At 54.8% G+C, this 21833-nt stretch overlaps 5 protein-coding genes across 5 annotated transcripts; 3 read left to right on the top strand and 2 right to left on the bottom strand.

Moving 5' to 3' along the window:
* Positions 1 to 1795: 1795 nt before the first annotated feature.
* Positions 1796 to 3237, top strand: CGCS363_v005014 (uncharacterized protein; the record flags this gene model as incomplete). The annotated part of the gene is made up of 3 exons (XM_036636863.1): positions 1796 to 1974; positions 2097 to 2190; positions 3145 to 3237. 3 exons carry the CDS (start codon positions 1796 to 1798, stop codon positions 3235 to 3237), a joined length of 366 nt encoding a protein of 121 aa, XP_036498605.1.
* A 3219-nt stretch (positions 3238 to 6456) lies between these two features.
* CGCS363_v005013 (uncharacterized protein) lies at positions 6457 to 6636 on the top strand (the record flags this gene model as incomplete). The annotated part of the gene is made up of 1 exon (XM_036636862.1): positions 6457 to 6636. One exon carries the CDS (start codon positions 6457 to 6459, stop codon positions 6634 to 6636), a length of 180 nt encoding a protein of 59 aa, XP_036498600.1.
* Positions 6637 to 9971: 3335 nt separating this feature from the next.
* KHK (Ketohexokinase) lies at positions 9972 to 11291 on the bottom strand (the record flags this gene model as incomplete). The annotated part of the gene is made up of 5 exons (XM_036636861.1): positions 9972 to 10176; positions 10275 to 10382; positions 10435 to 10490; positions 10552 to 11182; positions 11224 to 11291. The coding sequence occupies 5 exons, from the start codon at positions 11289 to 11291 to the stop codon at positions 9972 to 9974; spliced, it is 1068 nt and encodes a 355-aa protein (XP_036498756.1).
* A 1641-nt stretch (positions 11292 to 12932) lies between these two features.
* CGCS363_v005011 (WSC domain-containing protein) lies at positions 12933 to 16303 on the bottom strand (the record flags this gene model as incomplete). The annotated part of the gene is made up of 2 exons (XM_036636860.1): positions 12933 to 14062; positions 14113 to 16303. The coding sequence occupies 2 exons, from the start codon at positions 16301 to 16303 to the stop codon at positions 12933 to 12935; spliced, it is 3321 nt and encodes a 1106-aa protein (XP_036498602.1).
* Positions 16304 to 20714: 4411 nt separating this feature from the next.
* On the top strand, positions 20715 to 21621 carry CGCS363_v005010 (uncharacterized protein; the record flags this gene model as incomplete). The annotated part of the gene is made up of 2 exons (XM_036636859.1): positions 20715 to 21172; positions 21225 to 21621. The coding sequence occupies 2 exons, from the start codon at positions 20715 to 20717 to the stop codon at positions 21619 to 21621; spliced, it is 855 nt and encodes a 284-aa protein (XP_036498601.1).
* Between the last annotated feature and the right edge of the window lie 212 nt (positions 21622 to 21833).

The raw sequence follows: 21833 nt of genomic DNA, 5'->3' as shown, positions 1-21833 counted from the left end.
GCAGGTATGTTAATACCCTACGGCAAACGTACCTGCGGCATCCATTCCAACGTCCATACGCGACCCGAGATAGAACCCTGAGCACGGGACTTAGCAATGTGGAAGATATTGACTGGGCCCCTGAAGCTAGGAGGTCACCAAGCGAAGATTGATCCCATTCCAGCGGCAAGCTCACGATATGCCTTGCTTCCGCGCGGCATTCGTCAACAAGAAGTAATTCCACGCGAAAGAGGTCAGGCCAACGCAAAAGACGAGCTGTTGTTTGCATGACGTGGATATAGCCAGACGTGAAGTGAAGGGGGAAAATTCTCAAAGAGACCAAAGTCAACAGCTTCCTGGTACTCGTACTATGATTGGTAACTGGTACGGGTTGGCGAGGGGCATGGCAAACTCTCCACACCGGCACAGCAGCTTGTCGCTGCAGGCTGTGTCAGAGATGCTGTCCTGTCGGTCAGTGGATTGCTACGGCTACGACACAACGTCGTACAGCCCACGGAGTTGCCTGGCTCGCTACTCGCTACCCTGTGCTTGTCGAGTGTGGACACTGCTGGAATTCATAAGTTGAACAGCGAAAGCCACTTTCAGGATCAGCACCGCAGCAAGCCCCCTGTTCCTGCCAGCTTCCAGAAGCTCAAGACGGGCCAGGTGATCCATAACATCCCATCCCGTATCCGCACAAGCAGGTGGAACATGGTCAAAGAGACCTCCCCGGCGACTTGGAGGTCTGCGGCATCCGTATCGATAAAGGGATTGGCTGGTTACGATCTTGGCAAACACATCCATTACACGTCACTACTCGCTCTACCCATCGCCGGGCTTGACATAAGCACCTGTGCCTTGCATTTACTGAGCGGCCGCTGGGAAGCGGATGAATCAAGATACCATCCCACCATGTAAGTGAAGTATCTTGACGAGGCAGCTTATCGAGCCATGGTTCAAGAATCGTCGAGTCGCGTCCGACGCCGTCGCCGGCGCCTCAGCTTATCGTCTCCCATCTTCATGTCCATCCAGACCCAAAATACAACACCATCATAGCGCCTGCAAGTCTCCGGGCGGTACGGTACTGCGATGTGTCTTGGCCGTCTCCTCTGACGCCGGGTCCACATCGTCTCCGTTTCCACCTACCGTGTTCACACCTAGTCGGGTGTTGGAGTGCGAGGCGTCTTCGTCTTGCCTTTCCGGGTAGGCCTTATCCACGTCTCGCGTTGGGTGCCCACCGCCCACTCAATGCGCCAGGACCTTCCCACCTATATGCGTAAGTTTGTGGCCTTTCCACAAAGCTGGGCGGCCTGGACTGTTCCATTTAGTCACTCGGCTGCTTGTTTACTGGCGTCGACAAGCCGGCCTTCGTCACTGAACCCTCCAGCCATGCGTGCTTTACCGAGAGCATAGATTCGCATTTCTTGCCATGCGCCTCTTACTATGGAGTCGACGGTCGTACGAACATGAATCAGCTCGCCTCTCTGACATTACTGCACAACACGATTTGGCGGTCGGTTTTCCGCGGTTGGACTTGGGCATCCGGAATGTTATCAGCCTGGTTGTGTTTTATGCTCAACCCGGACACTGCACCAGCGTGCCTCCATCGGTCAGCTTTCGCCTACGACTCTATAGCGAGTTTCTTCGGTGTCATGCGACGTACGAAGTACCTCAGTAGCTATGGAAGCTCGCGCGCAGGTAGGCTGCGTCCGCACCTGCACCTGCACCTACATGCACCTGCACTTAGACCTGCACCTCCACGCCGCAGTTGCGCCTGCATTTGCATTTGCATCCACCTGCCCGCAAACTTTTGCAGATGCTACAAATCGCCGGCCCCGTCACTCGAGTTCGCCTCATTGGCTACGCAGGTAGGCACAGCGGTACGATTCTGTGCTCCCGTGCCAACAACCTGAAAGAGACGCACGTGACATTGGATGTCTCCTTCTTCCCCGTTTCATCCCAATGCCCAAGCCAAGTTTCCTTGAACCAAATCTGGTGCGTCACGCATCCCCGTCCCTTCCAAGGTTCAGGTGCGACGACTCGTCCTTCTTCCATCCGACAGATTTCGTACAACTGTCTCATGCAGCAGCGGGAGACGCTGACATCTGTGCCCCAAGGTTTGCCGCCATCTGCATCCTCCATCTCCGGCGTTGTGCTGTTGGCTGCCTCGTCTCTTCGCACCCCTCGCGTTTTCGTCCCAATGCAACTGAACTGAGAGAACCACGCACCACATCATTTACCATCAAACACACGACTACATCCGTGTACCCAGCCGACGCCGTTCGTGTAGTTGGACAAATTCGGTCTATTCCACTGGCTATCGATACTGCGTACACGACTCTCGGCCAAAGTTGGTTTCAACCCGTCTTTCTCCGGATTATTTGCGCAGTATTCTGTGCAACGTCGCAGCCCATCTCGCTCGCCTCTCCGGTCTTTCCATCTCAACTTTGCGGGATCGACCCTTGGCCATACTCGCATGCTCCGACCTTCGTCGTCATCACTTACAGATCCTTCCGATGAGAACTTGACCTCGGTCAGTCACCGCCCACAATGGTCCAACATTAAGTCGCGCCATGCATCCAGCTCTGACAACATCTGGTGATCGGTGGGCGTCTCGTTCAAGTCGGCTCAAACCCATCCGCACCGTAAACTCCACCCATTCTGCTGGCATTTCCGGTATTCCAAAGGCCCGGCCTGACGCTTCCTTCTGCGAGTTGCCAAGCGCTCCACGATACCCCGAGCTTCACCTCTATAGTCGGAGACGCCCACATAAAACCTTCTTGGGATCGGGGTTAACCCTCATCCTTTTTCTACCGATGACCGAACAAAACAGTCGGTACAAATTTTGGACGTGCTATGCTTCCACCGATGAACTAGTGCTCGGGCAGCTTGCCACCATCAGCATCTCTTGGGCAGGAAACGACAGGATACTACAGGTCTCACGCCGACTAAAAAACAATGCTGATGTGTCCTGTTGATTTGACCGCTACACAGCAAGACCAAGCCTCCTGTGCTTTCAAGCCCGCTACAGCATCTTGTAGCAATCATTTCTCTTCACGGCACGTTGCCGCTTGAATCGGTTGGGCAGTAGTACCCTCCCAGTCAAATACCCGTCATCAAAAAGCTCCAAAATATGATGTACGGCTTATTGGCTTGCTGATCCAGTCACCCCGGGACCAGCCAGTACGCAAGGGCTTGACTCAACCGTGTGCTGCTCACAACCTTGCACCACCGAACAATGCGGGCGGAGGCGGGTGACCACTGATGCCTCACCATCCTGCCACTAACCTCTGGTACTTTGCAGCACCAAGTAATTTAGGGTGCACTGAAGCCTGGAAGTTGGGGCTGGAAGGTGGTCTCCGCCCGCTATCTAGGACCCCGGAGAGCTTGACGGTTGCAGCCCTGCGCGTCGGCCTTCTCTGAAGACGAAGCTACTTCGCACCTTAGCCAAGACCTCGACTCATTAATTGTCCCCAAGCCTCAATGAAACCCGGCCTCCGGAAGGCGTGGGCTGTCACCCCTGGTCGGAACCTACGGCTATTACCCGTGGGTAAATAACGAATGGCACTGATGCTCCCATTTTCTAAGACACCAACCGGCAGCTAGGTACTGAGCATGTTGCCTTGCGTGGCATCTAATCCTGTTCGGTCACCCCTTTGGATGGCTCATGGGTTGTCAGGGCGCCTGAGGATCTGGTGTGCTAGCATTGACGGTGCTGGCCGACGCTCCAACAGGATGCGCTTGCCACAATGAAGCCCCAAGATGCCAAAACCGGCGAACGACGGTAGATCACTCTCCTCGATTTCCGGCGAATGCTTGATCCAGGCGGCTAGTCTGAGAAATAACTGCGCTGGGCTTCGCAGATGGCTGTCAGACTGAACAAAGTATCTGGCTACATTGCATTCGATGTACGCCCCGATAGCGAACCTGAGAGAAAAGCAGTTCCAGTCAGCTCCAGCCACGCCACATAGACGCGTGGCTGTTGTTGAAAACCATCAGTCCCTTTCCCACGATGGCCACGCATCGGGCCCAAACAGAATCAATCGCGTTTTCGGGCGGCTCGGTGCCAATCGGCCATGATTCGTCCCTTGTTCAATGCAAACGACGTGTCGGCCATGGGTAAGGGACCCTTTGCCAGGGAAGCGAACCCCGTTGATCCTGTCCCCTGTCAACGGGAGCATGTCCAACCGTACTTACACTCGCAATCCATGGAGGGAGGGCGTGGATGAATTGTAAGATCCAAGCCAAAAAGAAAGTAATTGTTGTTTTCGAGGGACTGATCAGCTCACAAGTTTCCTCTTCGAAGTGCGGTCTCCGTGCACAGGGGACAAACACCGACGCTCCATACTCAGTAGGAAGCTGCATGTCCAGCACTGACACATCATACTGGATGCTCGACTAGCGGATTTCACCCGAGACATGCACTCTACATATTATCCACTGTTCACATTCTGCGCTCACTTTGCGAATATCTCGCCCGCGGGATTTTTCAGCAACCGAGACTTGTGATGCCCGGCTGGATCGCGACTGTCTGGTCCTACTGCCGTCCAATGGCATACTCCAAACATGAGCATGGCGAGTGTCTATCAGATCCGGCAATGAACCTAGCTCAAACATTCGGAAGCAGTACGAATATCAGCAGCATGTCACTTGCGGAACAAGCAGCATATCACATCGCTGACGTCTTCAACGCCAGCGGGCAAGGTCTCGCTGAGGTACTTTCAAACCGCCAACATGCTCAGCTTCCTCGAGCTAAATAAAGTCGCGCTCGGCCGTTTGTGATTTAGGGGTACGATGGATGGTTGCTTACCATGCCTGGGATTCCCTGAGGAACATTGCTGGGCTGGGCAACGTCAGGGCATCGGTGAAACCGGGGCCTACCGACAAGAACACTTCAATGCGCGCGCATGCTGTCATGGGCCGGCTAGCCAGGCTCAAAAAAAGCTCCAGGATCTTAACAGACGGAGTCTAGCGAATAAAGCTAGTAGGCAGTCCGTCCTGCGGTCTGCAAGAGATGAAAATGAAACATGACAGGGATTGATACCCTCGCCAACAATCAGGAATCTGAAGGTCTCAGCGACTTGTCGACTTCATCTCCAGGCCCCAGTACCGTTTAAAGGGCCCAATCAACTCAGTTCCGCCCGATGATCTACTTTCACGCGCGGACCATCCAAAGATCCCATGCCGACTCGTTGGGCGCCTTGCATGGATGCAAGGACTTGACAGGAGCACCTATCCTCGGGACGATACAACGGGGCACGACAGCAACGTCGTCCACTTCGAGTGCTAAGGCATCTTGAGCGATGCACGACAACGGAAAGGGCCATGTTTTGAAGAGACAATCTGTCAGCAAGGCTTCGACAGCGGCAAATTGAATATGGCAAGCGGTTGACCATATTTCATTTCGGTTCTTACAGGTCTGGCATCGCCTGATGGGCTATGGACAGGCCGTCAATCTCAGGAGGCGGTAGCCATTACAGTCCGACCCGACGATCTCTTTAGGCCATCTGGAGACATGAGCAAGCACCACTTGTTAGGTACAGATGTTGAGACATCAGCCGTGGTACGGCCATGGCTGTCACCCGCGAACGCGGGCCCCAGCCCTGGCCCCGGTCGTGACCCCAGCGAAGCCAACGCTGAAATGTCAGGGATTGGCTCGGAGATGATTAGACCCTGGTCGAGAAGGAAAGACTGTGTCTCTTTTAGCGTTGGCGTGGCCCAGCGGGCTATCGAATGAGAGAGCTAAGACGAAGCAGTCGAGGGGAGCAAAAAAAAAAAGAAAAAAAAAAAAAAGCTGAAAGTATCCGACGGTGCCACTCCATCACCAGCTCCATGGGCCCAGCACCCTTTGCCTTGTTAGCGGTTGTCTACCGCAGCAGCCGGGTACTGGCAATCGAGGCATTCTTCAATGCGGAGTGCCTGGAACCGGGATAGAGACGGCTTGGGCTGCCGGACTGGTCGTCCTGTCTGTCAAAGTCTCGAAGTTCACTCGTGTTGTTTGAAGGTTAGCAGCACGAAAATGTTGGAGGTATGGATCTTGATGCGTCAGTTGCTCACCACTAATCAGCTGGGCAGAAATATGTGCGGAGAACCGTAGTACAATATCACCAACCCAAGAGGAGATGATGCGGCTTCGTCTCGTCAGGCGTCGTGCTATGATTACTGTGCAGGCCATCCATATGCGAGCGGGTTGGCCTTCTTGGTGGAACTCCCCAAGGATCAAAACCTCAAACTCGGTGCATCAGGAGGCCAACTTTTTTTTCCCCCTCTACGTCGAACCACTAGCAAGACTGGCATGAACAGCCTCAGAAGGTGACGGAGATTGGCTTGAGCCTTAGATTGTAACCAAGGTGAGCGACATGGAGGCTTGCCCAACAAGTTTACGCTGCAGATCATGACTCGGCCCATACTAGGAGACGACGACGACGGGGACGGGGACGGGCGTGACGGGCTCGACAATCCGGGCGCTCAGTGACGATGACGGATCCTTGCGTTCGAAACGACGTCTATTTGCAGAAGAGATATATACACCATGTGTGTGTCCGTGGTGGAAGCACGGCAAGCAAGCTTGCAAACAAAGTATCAAAGTCAACGGGCGACAGGTCGACCTGCAGGCGAAGTAGACTCGGCATGTCGATGCAAATGGCCACCCAGTGATCTCAGCCAGGGCAAATGGGAGGGGGTGTAAGTGGTAGGGGTAGGTGTGGGAGAGAAGTGACAGAAGGGGGGGGGTGGTTTGTACGGACGCAACGTCGATGAGGCAGGGCAGCGACATCGATGGGGATTTTGGATTCTCTATGCTTCTTACGGTAAGGCACGCAAGTTCCCCATCGACACACTAAATCGTCTAGTCGCATCCTTGCCGGTTGCCGCCGCCGCTAGCAAAGCCATCACCGCTACGACTACCGCTGCCGCTACATACCACTACCGCTAGCCATCGTCCAGTGCAACATTGCCTTCCATGTCAGGACTCAGGTCACTGGGCTCGTTTTCGCTGGGCCGGGGGACAGAGGACGCCCACACGCCCCTGATGACAACGCCCTCGACCCCTCCCCTGGACTCGTTGGCTCGTCTGGTCCTCGTCCACGCATGACGGACACAGTGGACAAGAGGGATGGATTCTGGATGAGCGGCTCTGTATCAGCGAGAGGCACATTCGCACTCACACTTACACACTCACTCATTCATACACGCACTAAGCAAACTAGCCGCCGTGGGGTGGTTACTCCCCCCACATCTTCGCCCATCCCGCCAGTACTCACACACTTCCAGGTTGCGTCGTTCCACGAGACATGGTTGACAAAACGCTGTTGCGTGGGTGCGACCGACACGCTCACACGCAGCGCACCCCTCTGGTCTTTGCTGCTGCCTCTCTTCTGCGTCCACCAAAGCCCCAGCCCGACCCTGCTCGCAGGCCAATGTCAGCTTTCGCCAGTCAGTACTGTGTACCATCCGCTTCACAGCTCTGCGACGGCTTGCCAAAGTAGCCTCAACTTACGCAGCACACTACTCTTCCCAGTAACCGTTGATTTCCGCTCCCTCGGTTTTGCTTTTTTTCCCCCTTCCCATGCTGGGTCCTCCTCGGCCTGTCCTAGCTTTCTGGTCTGCTGAAAGAGCAACACTGCCGCCTTTCCCAAGGCCCGTGGACGCCATCCCTTCGAATGTGCACGCCCCCATCTATCAATTCAAATGCCCCTCGGTCACTTTACGGCTACCCATTGAGAAGGACACGCGGAACTTTCATCCTTCTCCACGCACATTCAAACTCCCGAACAAGATGCATGGCATGGGCATCACGCTATTCGCCTGCCTGTCAAATCCTGCAGAAGCCTCTCACTCAACTTCACTTTGACGACGACCCGTCGTCGTTGGCTGAAAGTCATGTTTTCGACCCTGCAGAAACTCCTCTGCTCAATACAGACACGCCTCGTATCATCCACTCTCCAGGACACATCAAGCCCCCAATTCTGGTATGCCCCTCTTCAGATACCCAAACCCTTGCGGACGCAGGGCCGGAAACGATTCCCTGCAAGGCATTTACAGATATTGTGGATGGCCTATCATTTTGCCACCAGGCACCGCCCGTTCCTCTGACGTCCGACGTGAGGACGTACTTGCTGAGCACCGTCGTCACTATTCAATCGCTTGCACCAAGGGCCGCATCTCCATGCCACAGCTTCCGAGAAGCAACCACGCAACCCGTCAGCAAGCCGCCACATGCTTTCAATGCGATGTGCTGCCATAATTGGGACGCAGCTTTGTCTCCACACACTGCACGGTCTGCACTGTCTCTCACTTACCCACGGTACATGTCTAGTCAACTTGTCGCCCGATGCAGTAGCGTAGGGGCCTCGCCCACCACGACCTTCTCATACACTGTCACTCGTTTATCCCCTTTCATGAGACTCGTTGATCCGCTAGATCCATCGGCGGTGAGACGTCGGATACTTTGAAATCCAGCAAACATTGAGCAGCGCTGTTGGTACGCATCGCCCACCGCCGACGCCAACGCAAGATCAACTCGTACCACCAGAATATGCCTCCCTTCGGTCTCTTGTGTTCTGGACGGACCCTTCCTGTTACGGCATGAGCACAATAAGATTGCACACGAGCGACCCGGTGAACCAGAGCTGATACTTGCGACATGATGGATTTTGTCAGAAAGCGGAGGGTTGTAGTAACCCAAATGCAGCATCCAGGCCGCTGAAATCACATACGGGCTAACCTCCGCTGCATCAAGCCGCCAACATATCAATTTTTTTTTCGCCTGGAATCCACTTATGTACGACGCTCCAAGCCCGACTGGCCAGAAGAAATTGGTGGGAAGGGTTCATGGAGACCGACGATGAAAATGAGACTCAAGCCATGAGCCCCACCAAATCGACAAGACAACGCGATGCAGAAAAGAATCGATGGTCTCGTTCCTCAATCTCGAGTCACCGCAAATCCATGGGCCCAGAACACCTACAACCGCCCTGCAAATACCCCGGTATTCTTCTCATAGGCGGGCTGTCCAGATGCTCCCCGTCGACAGCTTACTTCGTTCGTCCGTCTCCGCTGAATCTGGCTCAGAGTCAGTCGTGACAGAGAGGGAATCATTTTGGATCCCCTTTCCACTGAAAACTCCGCCTCCGCCAGACTGTCTCCAGTGCGGAATTCAACTCATTCCATGCTTCGTATCCGTTCCTTCTCCAAGAACAGGAGATCTACGTCGCGCTTCCCTGCGGCTGTACCAAATGCAGGCGAAGTTTGCTGCAAAACAACAGGTTGAAGACGGGTTTCGTCATTGAGCTGGACGGTTCTTCCACCTGCGACCCATCGACTCCCTCACACATTTCTCGTCGATTCTCGCCATCCCTGGCTCTCAACTGGTTCATCGTTAACTTCTTCCTTCTGTTGCATCCAAGAAGCAGGCAGCTCCTGCCTAGCATCTGCAGGCCATCTGCAGCCTCGCCTGCACCGCGCCTGCGTGAGATGCGCCATCTGCACTGACGCGTGTTTGTGTAAATGCAGAGTAGCCCAATCTACTCACCTTCACTCCACAAGTGCAGCGGCGGCACGAAGAGGTTGAAGACAAAAGACACGGCAATCATGGACCAATTTTGCTACCTGTCAGGCGTCTCTGACAGCCGCAATGTTCACAACACATTATGCCATGAAGTCCGCCTCTAGCCCAACTTGCACCGTCGCAGAAATGCTTCTCTCTCGCTTGCCCGCCATCCACCTTCCATTGTTTACACCGCCTCTTGTTCCCCACACGGGTCCTCAAACCTTCACTTTCGCGGAACACGCATCAGGAGCGACCACCGACGATGGATGCCCACCGGACCGCAGGCTTCGGCTTGTTGCCATGTAGTTCTGCAGATGACCGAATCCTGACGACTGCGGGACACTTGGTCCACCCACCCGTTCCAACTCAACGGCCGAGGCGACCATCTACGGCATCGGGGGGCAGGATCCGGAGAAGCCGCGGCGGCGGCGACGAAGCTGGCTCATTGCCTGGCCTGATCCGATACGGACGACCCACCGCTAGCACGACTTTGCATATCGTCTCCCAGCCCACTGAACCCCTCGCGCTGGACTTTGAGAGTGGCCAGGTCGACCGCGAAGCCGAGCTTCTCTCCCAGCTCCCAACGCTCACGGCAAATGAGTCCGTAAAGCATGCCTGCAACGAACGTGTCTCCAGCACCTACCGAGCTGCAGGGTGTCAGTGTCGGTCAACATCTGCCTCGTAAGCGCAGCGAGAGATGAGCGGTCGAGAACGACTCGTTCGCTGGAGGGGTTAAGTCACTCACTCAGCCACATGCTGGACTGCGTGCTCGACCGGACGCTCGACGTAACGTTGATCTTGCAGCGATAGGCACGATGCCCCCTCGGCCCCCCATGTGATCATCGCCAGAGAGCTGTTTAGCGTACAATCAGCTAACGGTTCCTAAGCGGCGATTCGAAACCCACGCTCGCGGCTGGCTCTCCCCTCTCAAGCAAGCCTCGGCAGATGTGTAGCCGCAGTGCTGTTGTGTTGGTCAACTTCACGAACGCTTGGCTCTGTCTCTCCCCAAGCAGGATGCTCACCTCGGCCCAGCTCTTGGAGTAAAAGACGACGTCCGCTTCCGCGGCGAGTTCCCTGAGCCCAGGTCTCCCGGGCTTCTCGACCTCCACGCTTACCGTCGCACTCGCGCCCAGCACGCGTCTTAACGATCGGACACACTCGAGCGTCGTTTCCGGGATCCGCCCCTCAAAGTGCCACCACGTCTTCTCTCCACGGCCCCAGAACGCCTTTGCGACGACCAGGAACTCGGCGGCCGTCATCTCGGGGAGGTCATTGTGGTTTACGATTGTCCGGCTGCCCGTCGCCTCGCTGCGGAGGATGTAGCAGCTCGCCGGCACCTGGTGGCCCGCGCGGAAGAGGGAGTGGTCAAAGTTGACGGCTGACGAGGAGGGCGAGGGCTCCCGGCCTGGTGATGTTGACGTCGGCGTTAGTGAGGCGATGATGTTCGCTGTTGCCTGCGACTGGCGCTCCGGCAGGGGCGAGACGAGGTGCATCTGCAGCACCTCCTCCTGAGGTGAAGACTCGTCGCCGCCGCCGGGCAGGTTTCTGAGCAGCTGCTGCAGCACTTCAATCGTGTTGGGGCAATTGCCTCCTCGCCGGACGCGCAGGCTTGTCGCCCGTAATTTTGCGTCCTCTTCGGGGAAGCGCGGGATGCTGGGAACGGTTTGTCAGCGAGGTGTTCTACGTGCTCTGACGCGAAGGGTTTGTCTTGCGTGAGGATCGTGTCGACGTAGCACGCCCCGACGAGGATGAGGTGCTTCATTCTTGGTGTTGTGATGTCTAGATCGTCTCCGTGATTTGCGTGAACCCGACCGTGGCAATGACCTAGGTAAGCCCGCCACACTGCAAACCTGCGGTACTTTATTGTTGCCCGTCACTGCGTTTTAGAATCTGGCGCGGAGCTGCCTCATTATCTCGTATGTCACGATGTCGCAGACGGCTGCGGCGTGATTGGGGAAGACGGAGATAACGTCATGCTCCTGTTATCGCTACTTCGTCCAGAACTCGCGGACCATCGGCTGATCGTTTTGCCGCGACCACAAACACCACAAGGTGTCAAGGTGTACGTCGTGGAGCCTATTCGTGGCCAGAGAGTGACGACACTTGGACCTTTCCCTTCCTGTTCGCTGTGCCTGGCTTGGTTGGGCCAAGTGATGACTTGAATGTCGAGGCCCTCGGTGACAATTGGCAAGCGAATACAACTAACTGTTGACTATTGGAGAGCAGTGGTCTTGTTCATGAAACTTCATTCTAGACGATCCCGAGACCAAGACGATGAGACGGAGAAGCGAGTGCTGCTGTTTGAAGTTGTGCCCTCTCCGGTGTCGCTCTACTTCACGTCCGGATTGGCGGTATGCGGCTAGTAGCGAGGGATCTGATGCCAACTCTGATTCGCCATGTCCTCGTCCTCCATGGGCTGGTTCATCATCGTGAGGGTGGACTGGCCGTCGACTGTAATACCTCCTGTCCCACGCGAAAATAATCGGATGGGCTACTCGAACATGACACTTGCGCCATCGCTGTTATGCGAATCGGGAAATGCTTCACCAGTTAGCCATGATGTGTCTTTCTGTGTGGGCATCACAACGAAACGCAGTCAGCAGGCGTTGCTCTTGCTCTGGACATCGCCACAGTGCTACGCTCTGGGTCATCAATTACCTGATCCAAAGACCGTAGCCATCGTCCTACCGACACGACCGACCCTATCAGAATGAACATAGCGATCCTAGTTCCAGGTCGCTTCGTGCCTCGAGCAAAGTCCTCGGCATAGTCTGCATAGGGCAGCTTCATAGAGCCCCGAGATAAAACCGCCAACACGTTCAGCGAGGATGAGAGGGAGGCGTGTGACTTCGTTGCATCCGAGTGTCATACGACGGGGCTTCGGTGAAGGAGTTTCCAAAGGAGGCAAGAAAAAGCACCTTTGACTGGAAGTCGATTTGACATTCTTTGCTCTGTATTCTCATGAGATACTCGCGTTTGATCCTGCCAGAGGGTCTACTCTTCCTGTGAACTCGTGTATCCTCTGCCTTACTATCTTCGCTACTGTCGCCCTATCGTTGTTTTGACTTCTACTATAATCGTCTCTGCTACTATTATGATAATTATCGTCGTCAATTCTTGTCATTTCTACGACTTAGCTGTTGATATTAGTGTTGTCGTCGCCCTTGTCGTCGTAATACCTCCATGTCTTCCCTCAGCAACATTCAGACATCAGCCATAGCTTGAATGGCAGGCCTAATCTCCGACTGAAATCAGAGGAAACTTGCAAAGATGTTTCATATGTTCAGTGTATTATTGTATGAATTAATATTTATCGACCGCCATGGTATCCAATCCGTACCTCTATACTATGCCTTGACGCCATCGACTCATCATTTTCCCGTAAAATATCAAGACCTTCTCTTCATTTCTTGTACACAGACAAACGATTGCCACTGCCACAGTACTCAGTGCTGCTACCCGAGCAAAGCATATTGCATTCGCTGACAGGTGCCACAATGGATGTGTCGGGCAGGGCAGAGCCGCAATAGCACTCGCCGCTGTATTCTGTGCCAAAGTAGGCGAAGCCATCACAAAACGACGCGCACACCTCGTTGGTCATCTTGTCTGAAGCCGTCGCCTTCGCACTCAGGGCACGGCCACCTTGGGCTGGCTCAGTCCGACAGCCGAGGAAAGAGTAGACGCCGGCGGTGGCAGGTTGACTTGGGCCAGTAAACTTGTCGTTGTTGTTGGTGTAAAGGGTGAGTCTGTTGCCGGCGCCGCAGTATTCGTACTGGTTTCCGGTGCAAGTCATGCTGCAGTCCCTCAAAGGAGCTGATGAGCTGCTCGAAGCGAGGAAGTTGCCGCAATAACACTCGCCCCCATACTCCGTCCCGAAGTACTTGTAACCTGAACAGAAGGCGGCGCAGTTTTCGAGAGTCATGTTGTCGTGGGAGGCATAGCTGTTCTGGCTCAGCGCACGAACGCCATTTCCTTCTGTCCAGCAGCCCGTCAAATTGTAAGCGGCCACAGTCGCTTTGTGGGCAAGCGTAGGGACAGTGCTGGTCGCGCTTGAAGTTGTGGTAGAAGAAACAGGGCTCCTGGTCGAAGACAAACTGCTGCTCGGAATCGATGAACTGCTGGAGGCTGAGCTTGACACGGCCTGGGCTGATAAGGTTGAGGCGGAGGAGGAAGAAGTGGAGATACGAGTCGACGATGCGGCGCTACTTGTCGAGACCACGGTGCTGAAGGTGGACGATCCAGTGAACGGAGCACTGGAAGAGGAAGAAGATCCACTGGGACCGAGAGCACTAAAGGTGCTTGAGGGAGTGATGGAGCTCGAGGAGCTGCTGGAAGTACCCGAACTGCTGCTCGATGCGGTTGTCGTGGCCGAGGCAATCGAAGAATGGGAGGAAGACGAAGAGGTTCCAAGCTTGTACAACTCAAGACGGTTTCCGTCACCGCAATACTGATTTTGGTTCCCAGCACATTTCATGTTGCAATCGGTAATAGGAGCAGACTTGCTAGAATCCTGCAGGCTATTACCGCAATAGCCTGTATCTTGTTAGACGAGATGAACTGGAAGGGAGTTGACTGCTGCTTACATTCGCGACCGTACTCGGTTCCAAAGTATGTGTAGCCAGAGCAGTAGGTAGCACACTTCTCCAGGGTCATGTCGTCGGCTGCCGTCGAAGTTGCTTGGAGGGCGCGGCCATTGCTGGCCTCGGTCTGGCAACCAACCAAAGAGTACTGTCCAACGGCGGAAATATGGGCGAGAGTAGCAGTCGCAGACGCGGTCGAGCTGCTTGTACGGGTGGCGGTGGTCGAATACAGCTCGATTCTGTTGCCCGCGCCACAGTACTGAGTTGAGTCTCCAGAGCAGGGCATATTGCAGTCGACCAAGAGTGCAGAAGTACTAGTAGAGTCCAAGGAGTTGCCGCAGTAGCACTCCCGTCCGTACTCCGTTCCCCAGTAGTCGAATCCAGTGCAGTTGGCCATGCAGCTACTCAAAGTCATGCCGTCGTAAGCGAACGCCGCGCCCTTGAGAGCCCGCCCATTTGTTGCTTCGGTCCAGCAAGAAACGAACTTGTACCCGCCCATGGTGGCACGGTGGCTGGGGGCACTTGCAGTGCTTGTCGGAACAACAGATGAGACAGTGATACTGCTGCAAGAAGTACCTCCAGACCACCCCTGACAGGTTCCTCCTACGGTGTTGGCCTTCTTGAAAGAATCGACCATGTCTCCGCTGATTAAATCCATTGTTGACTCAACACTGACACCACCCGGTATGGTGGTCGTCACGGTGAAGAAAGTATAACCTCCTTGACAAGCTCCCTGAGTCATGGCCAGTGTTATGTTGCTCAGGAGTGGCACGACACTGGTGGTACGCTTTGTTTTGTACCAGACGTTGACGCTCACAGGCTGTGAGATGCGATCGTTACGGACGGCGGCAACGAAAGTGGCATTGCCGTTGGACTGGGTCAAACAGCTCTGATCAGTCTGAAGGAAAATGCCGTCCTGCATGGGATAACCGTTGCCATTGTTGTCGAAGAATTTGGTGGAACCATCGTTCATATTGATCGTTACCGTGAAAGATGAGATACCAGATGAGACCGGGATTCTGACTCCATTCTGTTGATTCTGCATAATTGTAAACCAGGCGAAGCTCTCTTCCAAGTTCGTGGAAGCACCAGAAACGGTAATGGTGAAGGCACAAGCTCCAGATCCACACACGGTACCGCCATTCCGATTCTTGTAGTTGATAGTGAGGCTGGCGATGTTCGAAAGGGGGAAGTTGGTCGTGCGGACACGGATAACACCCGTCAGTGACAGGGTTGATACGTCGGCGAGTGCAAGTTGCATTTGTACCGGCTTAACCTGGTAGGGCTGGATGGGGTCGCTCAGAGTCACGCCGGACGGCACGACATTGACCATTCTCTCAAAGATGGCTTTACAAACGTTGTTGAAGACGGTGGCGTCTGTCATCGCCTTTACGGTTGCGTTATTGTCGGCGTTAAAGACTCTGAAGTCGGAGTTCTTTCCCTTCTGGGTCCCGGGAACGTTGACCAGTGGGTTCTGAGTGGTACCGGCGAGATATTCGGTGATGACTTTGGGATCGAACGCGGCATCGGTGGTATCGAAGGTGGCAACTTCGTTTGCGAATTGGCCAGCAGGGACGATATCGGGATGGTCCGCCGAGTGAACACCGCCGATGGTGTGACCGCACGCGGTCATTTGTATCATATCTGCTGTAGAGAAACCCATGCGAACAAACCGGTTCAGGAACACTGGAGTCGAGTCTCCAGGTGTGGGAACGGCGCCAGAATCGTTCGGTCCTGTTGCATCGATCCGGCCGGCTCTTATGGCAACAGATGGGCCCTTGCAAGACAACACAGATGTGTAGACGCCAAGTGCGATGAGGTCTGACATACTGCTCTTGCGCGTCAAATAGGGAGCCATGAAGGTCATGGTGGTGCCGAAGCCTGGACCTGTGTTGTCGCTCGATCCCAGCTCATACTGCAAAGATGCATCCATGCCGCCAGTTCCCCTGTATACGTTTGCAGGAGCCATGTCGTGAAAGGCGGTCCTTAGCCACTCGGCGGCGTTTTTGCGACCTGCACCAGAGACCTCTCGCGTACAGGGGTTGACGGAATCGGCAAACTTTCGTGACCGAACACCGGTGGTTTGGTACATGATCTCCTCGAGCTCGTCGATGTCTGCAGGCCATGTTGGGTCGGCGGTGGTTCTGGCTGCAAGTCCCAGGAGGGCTAGCAGCAAGGATGTCGCCCCCTTCATGTTGTTGAAGATTACAGCACTACAGGCCGGGATCAAGAGAACGAGTGGTTATGATAAAGAGCGTAAGTGAGTGATTGTGTAAGCCACAAAAGCTCAGCTGAAATATTAATGCGAGATACTGAAAAACAAATGCACCTGAAAAGAGCGTAATGGGCGAGCCCGACACGGGAAGGAAGACGTGAAGTAGGAAAGGACGAGAGAAGGCCACTAGCCTTTTGATAAGAGAAACATCTGCTGAGATACGAATGGACTGAGAGGGAAGGGGAGGAGGTTCGGCGCTTCCGTGCCGTAGCAGAGTTGCGCCATCGCACAGCAGAACGCGTAAGGAGGCCGAGAGACGACGCACCAGCCGAATGGAATAGCGGCAAGATGGACGATCTGGGCATGCCATGCAAGTCTAGGCTGAGAAAGGGTGCAGCTATCGCCAAGGAGAGTAGCATCCTCCATCGTTCATTAGTGTCGAAGGACCCGACAGAGTGGCGGCAGCTTGGGTCCATGGTTCATGGGTGTTGTGATGATCGTGGTGTTGGTGTCTCTTCGTATTTTTGGCATGGACTTTGGCCAAGGATGCCAGGGCTTTTCTTTCTGCTTCCGGTAAGCGCCATCCTGATATTGGATTAAGGAAGGGACAAGAGGCAGCGCTATGCTGCTAATTGGCCGTTGGCAATTTGTGGCGTCTGACGGTGCTAGCAGCAGCGCGAGAACCGTCCAGGGGCAACGAGGTGAGCCCTTGCCCCTGACCAACGCTTATTTCCCCATACAGTAGCCTACCTGCTTGAAGAACACGCATTTGCTGGGACCAATGGTGTCTTGGGCAATGAATCGTAAGTTGCATCTTTGGACTGCCAACCTTCCGCCTGACGCTGCGGTGAGACAAGACCTTTTCAACTGTCCTTGAGCTTTTCCCCCGTCTTCAAATCGAGTTATCTCGGTGGTATATCCTCGATCAAGTAACCACACGGGAGGATGCGGTCTCTTTTCCTCATCTTGGCACCCCAATGCGGTTTACACCTACAGCACCGAACTATCGATGTCACGACAACGATGGCGCCCAGCTGAACCACCAGCTGCCGAGATACCGCATACGTCTTCTGGGATATTGCAGCTGCGTAATCCTCCCCACCCTCAAGGTAAGGCGTTGTCGTCGTCTCATCCTGCCCTGAAGTTGGCACCGGCAAACATTCAGGTAAAGGGCTTTGAAGTACACAGACAACTTTCGTTGCAGCTGTAGCATCGGCAACTACGGCATTCGACGATATTTCGAGCACGTCGCAGCTTTGCCCAGCATGCCGATCACGCAAAACGGAAGTCGGCTTTTAAGCATCATCCACAACCTTACTTTCGAGATCCAAGACCATGGAGCCAAAAGCACTAGTAAATCTACTTGTATCCCGCACAGCCAAACACAGTCAGAAAGGAGTGAGTTGGTCAACCTAAAGAGCATGTCGTCGAATACCTTCCTCATCAAGGCCTATCTGACCGTGGTATTGCATGCTCATTCTGCTGTTCACTCACCTCTCGCAGGACACATTGGTCAGGAAGGCTGTCACATCTGAGTCGGCTCGCCAAGACGCCCTTGCGCTGTCAGGTACGACGCGAGTCCTCCTCCACACTTGCAGACTCCACGATCCTGTCAGATCGAGAGAATCAGGCGAGTCACTCACCCAGGCTCCGAGAGTTCGCCATAGCTGTCATAGCGACAGAATGTGGCTGTTGCTAGCGGAAACGGGCTATCGATTTTGTCGGATTAAAGGGGGAGAACCCAGCCCTTTACCAGCTAGTGGCTCGAACGGCCTCGACGCCTTGGGCAAGCCAACGGTTCTACTCGGCAGCTTCTGCGCCAAGATACCGCGACTTTTCCTGTCCATGAGCAGTCCGAAATTCTTCAATAAGGGTAGCGCCCTGCAGGTTCGATGACTTTGGTGTAGGGCTGCTGTGTTACGCTTTGCGAGACAATTGCCCACGACACGGAGAGAGACTTGTGCTAGAATCTTGTTCCCGAAGTCCGGAAGAACCACGACGAGACCAAAGTAGGCCGGTTTTCGTTCCGATGTTCCACAATGGGCGCCTTACCGACGCATTGGATACGAAGCGCTTCCCACTGGTGGCGCTCATCAGTGCCACCTGGATGGTAAGAACGCAGCCTGAGGTCCTGTGAACTGCCGGAGGCGCTTGATATTTCAATGCGAGCTGGACAAGCAACGCTGAACCAAACGTATTCGGCGCCCCCAGCGGTACCGTTCGGCTTCTCCACGCATTGGACCGTAAGCGGGCCCTGCAGACTCCGCGTGCCGCAAGTCTCCGGCATCCCGATACGGGGATGGATTACGGGCCCCACTCCGAATCATGTCTCCCATCCCAAGCAATGGCTCCCTGGCCTGCGAACACCTAGCATCTCCCAGCCAAAGGCATGAACCCTCAGCAAGCGGGCAGAGTGGCCGATGAAAGCCGCACGTTATGCCACAATGATGCGCCCAAGGACTCGGAATTGTTCCGGTTCATGACGTTGCACCTGCGTTGTCTCGGTACTTTTGCTGGGTGGGTTGTATGAGACAAGCTACGACGGCCATTTGCAACGTATCCAGGCTTGGGTGTTGGGCGGCCTTGGAGCTTCGACTTGCGATTGCCGAATTGAAGGAGAGAGCCCCGCCTCCAAAAGCATGCCTCGGTTTCCGGCGTTGCATTAGGCTTTCGGTTTTTATTCAGTTGAATCGTCCGATCAACGACTTTTTCCAACAACCTACTGCAAGGACATGAGCTATCCCGATGCGAAGAAAGCCAGGAATGAGGGTGATGACGAAACATGTCCAGACCTAAAAGTTGGTTCGTCTGCATCTTGACGTCTAAGTCGGCAATTTGGACCGTCCGGCCTGACAGGCCGAACTGGGCAAAACTTGGCAGATCTCGTCGACGTTGTCCATTGGCCGCACCATCACTGCTGCTCGATGTTCTTTTCTCTCGCCCATTCTGACGCTACATCTGGAGGGCTAGCTTGTTTCCCATTTGCCTCGATCAAATGCAACATGTGGGCTCGCGGGAAAGGGCCAGACCGCTGCGAGCGAGTCAATCAGCCCCCTTCCGCACCTGGGGAAACCCTGAAAGATCCAGGGGAAACGGTTCAGCTGAGGAAAAGCGACATGGAAACAATTATCCACGCAAAGCGACTGACGGATGAAAAATGCCAGCTGAACAAGGAAAAAATCAATTATATCATCGACAGGACCGACCTTGCAGATGCGCGCTAGCCTGCCAATGATCGTCAGCAGCCGGGTCCTGGCCATCAAACCGAGACATGCTCGGCAACGCGTACACTGTCTCTTTTTCCAACGGCACCAGACCGGATACAGCGGGTCGCCCCAGTCTCAAGTTAGAAGAGGGAATTCAATGTGCAACAGGAGGTCGAAATGTGGGCAATTCCAGGATCTCTCTAACGCGATATTCTGAAAATCCTCATGTCAGACAAGTTGGGCTTGTCGTGACAGTTGTACGTGCTACATAAGGCTCTGGTAACTCTCAAGGTCTGCGTCTGGGCGCCACGCAGACTCAGGAACAAACGGATAAAACTCCTGTCAACTCTTGACCTTTGGCCGTTTGGAAGGTATCCCGGTTTCCTTCGTTTCCTTTTAGTCACGAACACCACCTTCAACGTCAACTTGGGAGGCCCCTGGGTTCTTCCCGTGCGTGCCGTAGAAAGCCCACCCAAGTGGATCCAGCAGCGATGGAACGACCCTGTCGCCGACCGATCCCGACCAACCGACTTCTCCAGGGAGTCCATCCGCCCCCGCAAAGCCACACTGCAGCACCTGGCACCGTGGCCGTGCCGGCTTGCGAGTGGAGAAGCCGTTCCCCATCCGGCCCAATCACGCCGCCGCCTGCCCCTCCAAGACGTCTGACATCATAGCAAGCCCCACCAAGGGGAGCAGTCCCCTCCATCATCAGCCACAACCTTCCTCGTCATCGCCCGCAAACAGCGCCCCGTACCAAGACCTGACGCCCATCTTCCGTCACTGCCATTTGTCCGTCCAAACTGGCAGCTGCAAGGAAAAGAATTAAGTCTACTTTGGGGCCTCCGTCCAGACTAAAATACCGAGCCAAGAAGGAAAGAGAAAACCCCGGTCAAGCTATTCCTTGCCACGATCGACGCAGTAGCGGGATCGGCAGGCCGCAGACCCATCTCACACCACTACCGGCAGCGCGAGGGCATTGCTTTTCAAAGTATTAAGGGTCTGCTCTCCTTCCCGGGCATTCACACACGCAACCTAGAAGGTTTCTTTTCCAACTCTTCAATCATCTCCACCAAATAGCTTGCCCAGTACATAAGGGTGAATCGAGCACAAATATCAATACGTCGACTCGTCTCACCCGATCAAACAACCCGCACCATTAAGAGACAACAAACATCATCATCAACATGGCATTCGCCCTGAAATTCCTGCAGTGGTTCGTCCGAGGCGTCCAGTTCGGCTCCGCGGCCCTCATCCTCGCAATCTACTCGTACTTCCTCGCGACGCTGCATAACCACAGCCTACCGATATCGAACAAGATCCGCGCCGTCGAGGGCATCTCCGGCTCTGCCACGCTGTACACCCTCATCGGCCTGCTCCTTCTCTGCTGTCTCGCCGGCCACGCCTTCACCTCCTTCGTGGCCATCGTCCTCGACGTCGCCTTCATCGCCGCCTTCATTTACGTTGCCGTCGCCAACAAGGACGGCGCCAATTCGTGCTCCGGCACCGTCAACACCCCCTTCGGCAACGGCCCCGCCGACGGCGAGCCCACGAACACCGGAAGCGATGGCTGGACTCACCTCCCCAGCCTGAGAACCGCCTGCAAGCTGCAGTCTGCTTGCTTGGCCGTCGCGATCGTCGCAATGTAAGTTCTCATCCTCGTCACGCCTGGAAAACCAAATTTTAACGTCTCCCAGCATCTTCTTTATCATCTCCATCCTCGTCGAGGTGGCCCTCGTGCGCCACAACCGCAAGGAGAGACGCTTCGGCCCTAGCCCCAAGAACAACTACACTTCGGGCTCCGGCGCCGGAGGTGGCTTCCTCAGTTCCTTCCGCCGTCGCGGACGCCAGAACACCGCCGCCAATGAGAACGCTCTCCCCGTCCACACAAGCCCCGACCAAGTCCGTAACAGCTACGCCACCGAGACTACTGCCGTTGCTCAGGACAGCGGATACCCCAAGTACGAGGGTGCCTATGGTAACACTGCGACCGCGACGAGTGGTGGCTACGACTATGGTCACGGTCACGAGAACGGTACCACCGCGCCTCCCGCGGGCTACCGTTATAACGACGGCACTTACGACAGAGTCTAAGTGATGGGTTGCACGATTCTCCATCTGGGATGTGAGAGATGGAATGTAATGATTGAAAACAATGGAATGAACTCGGTCAAGGATGGAATTATACCCTGGGATGGAGGAGTCTTGGCATACCGTCTCAAGTTCGACGAAAGCCTTTTTGCTAGATTTGTTATCAAGAATCAATTCACATGATTGAAACATGAATGGTTCAAGGTGAGCCTGAG

The sequence above is a fragment of the Colletotrichum siamense genome, assembly GCF_013390195.1.
Source record: "Colletotrichum siamense strain Cg363 chromosome Unknown KSG_Cg363_contig03, whole genome shotgun sequence".
Taxonomy (NCBI): domain Eukaryota; kingdom Fungi; phylum Ascomycota; class Sordariomycetes; order Glomerellales; family Glomerellaceae; genus Colletotrichum; species Colletotrichum siamense.
The sequence above is the reverse complement of the archived record's forward strand: the minus strand, read 5'-3'. Positions and strand labels throughout refer to the sequence as shown.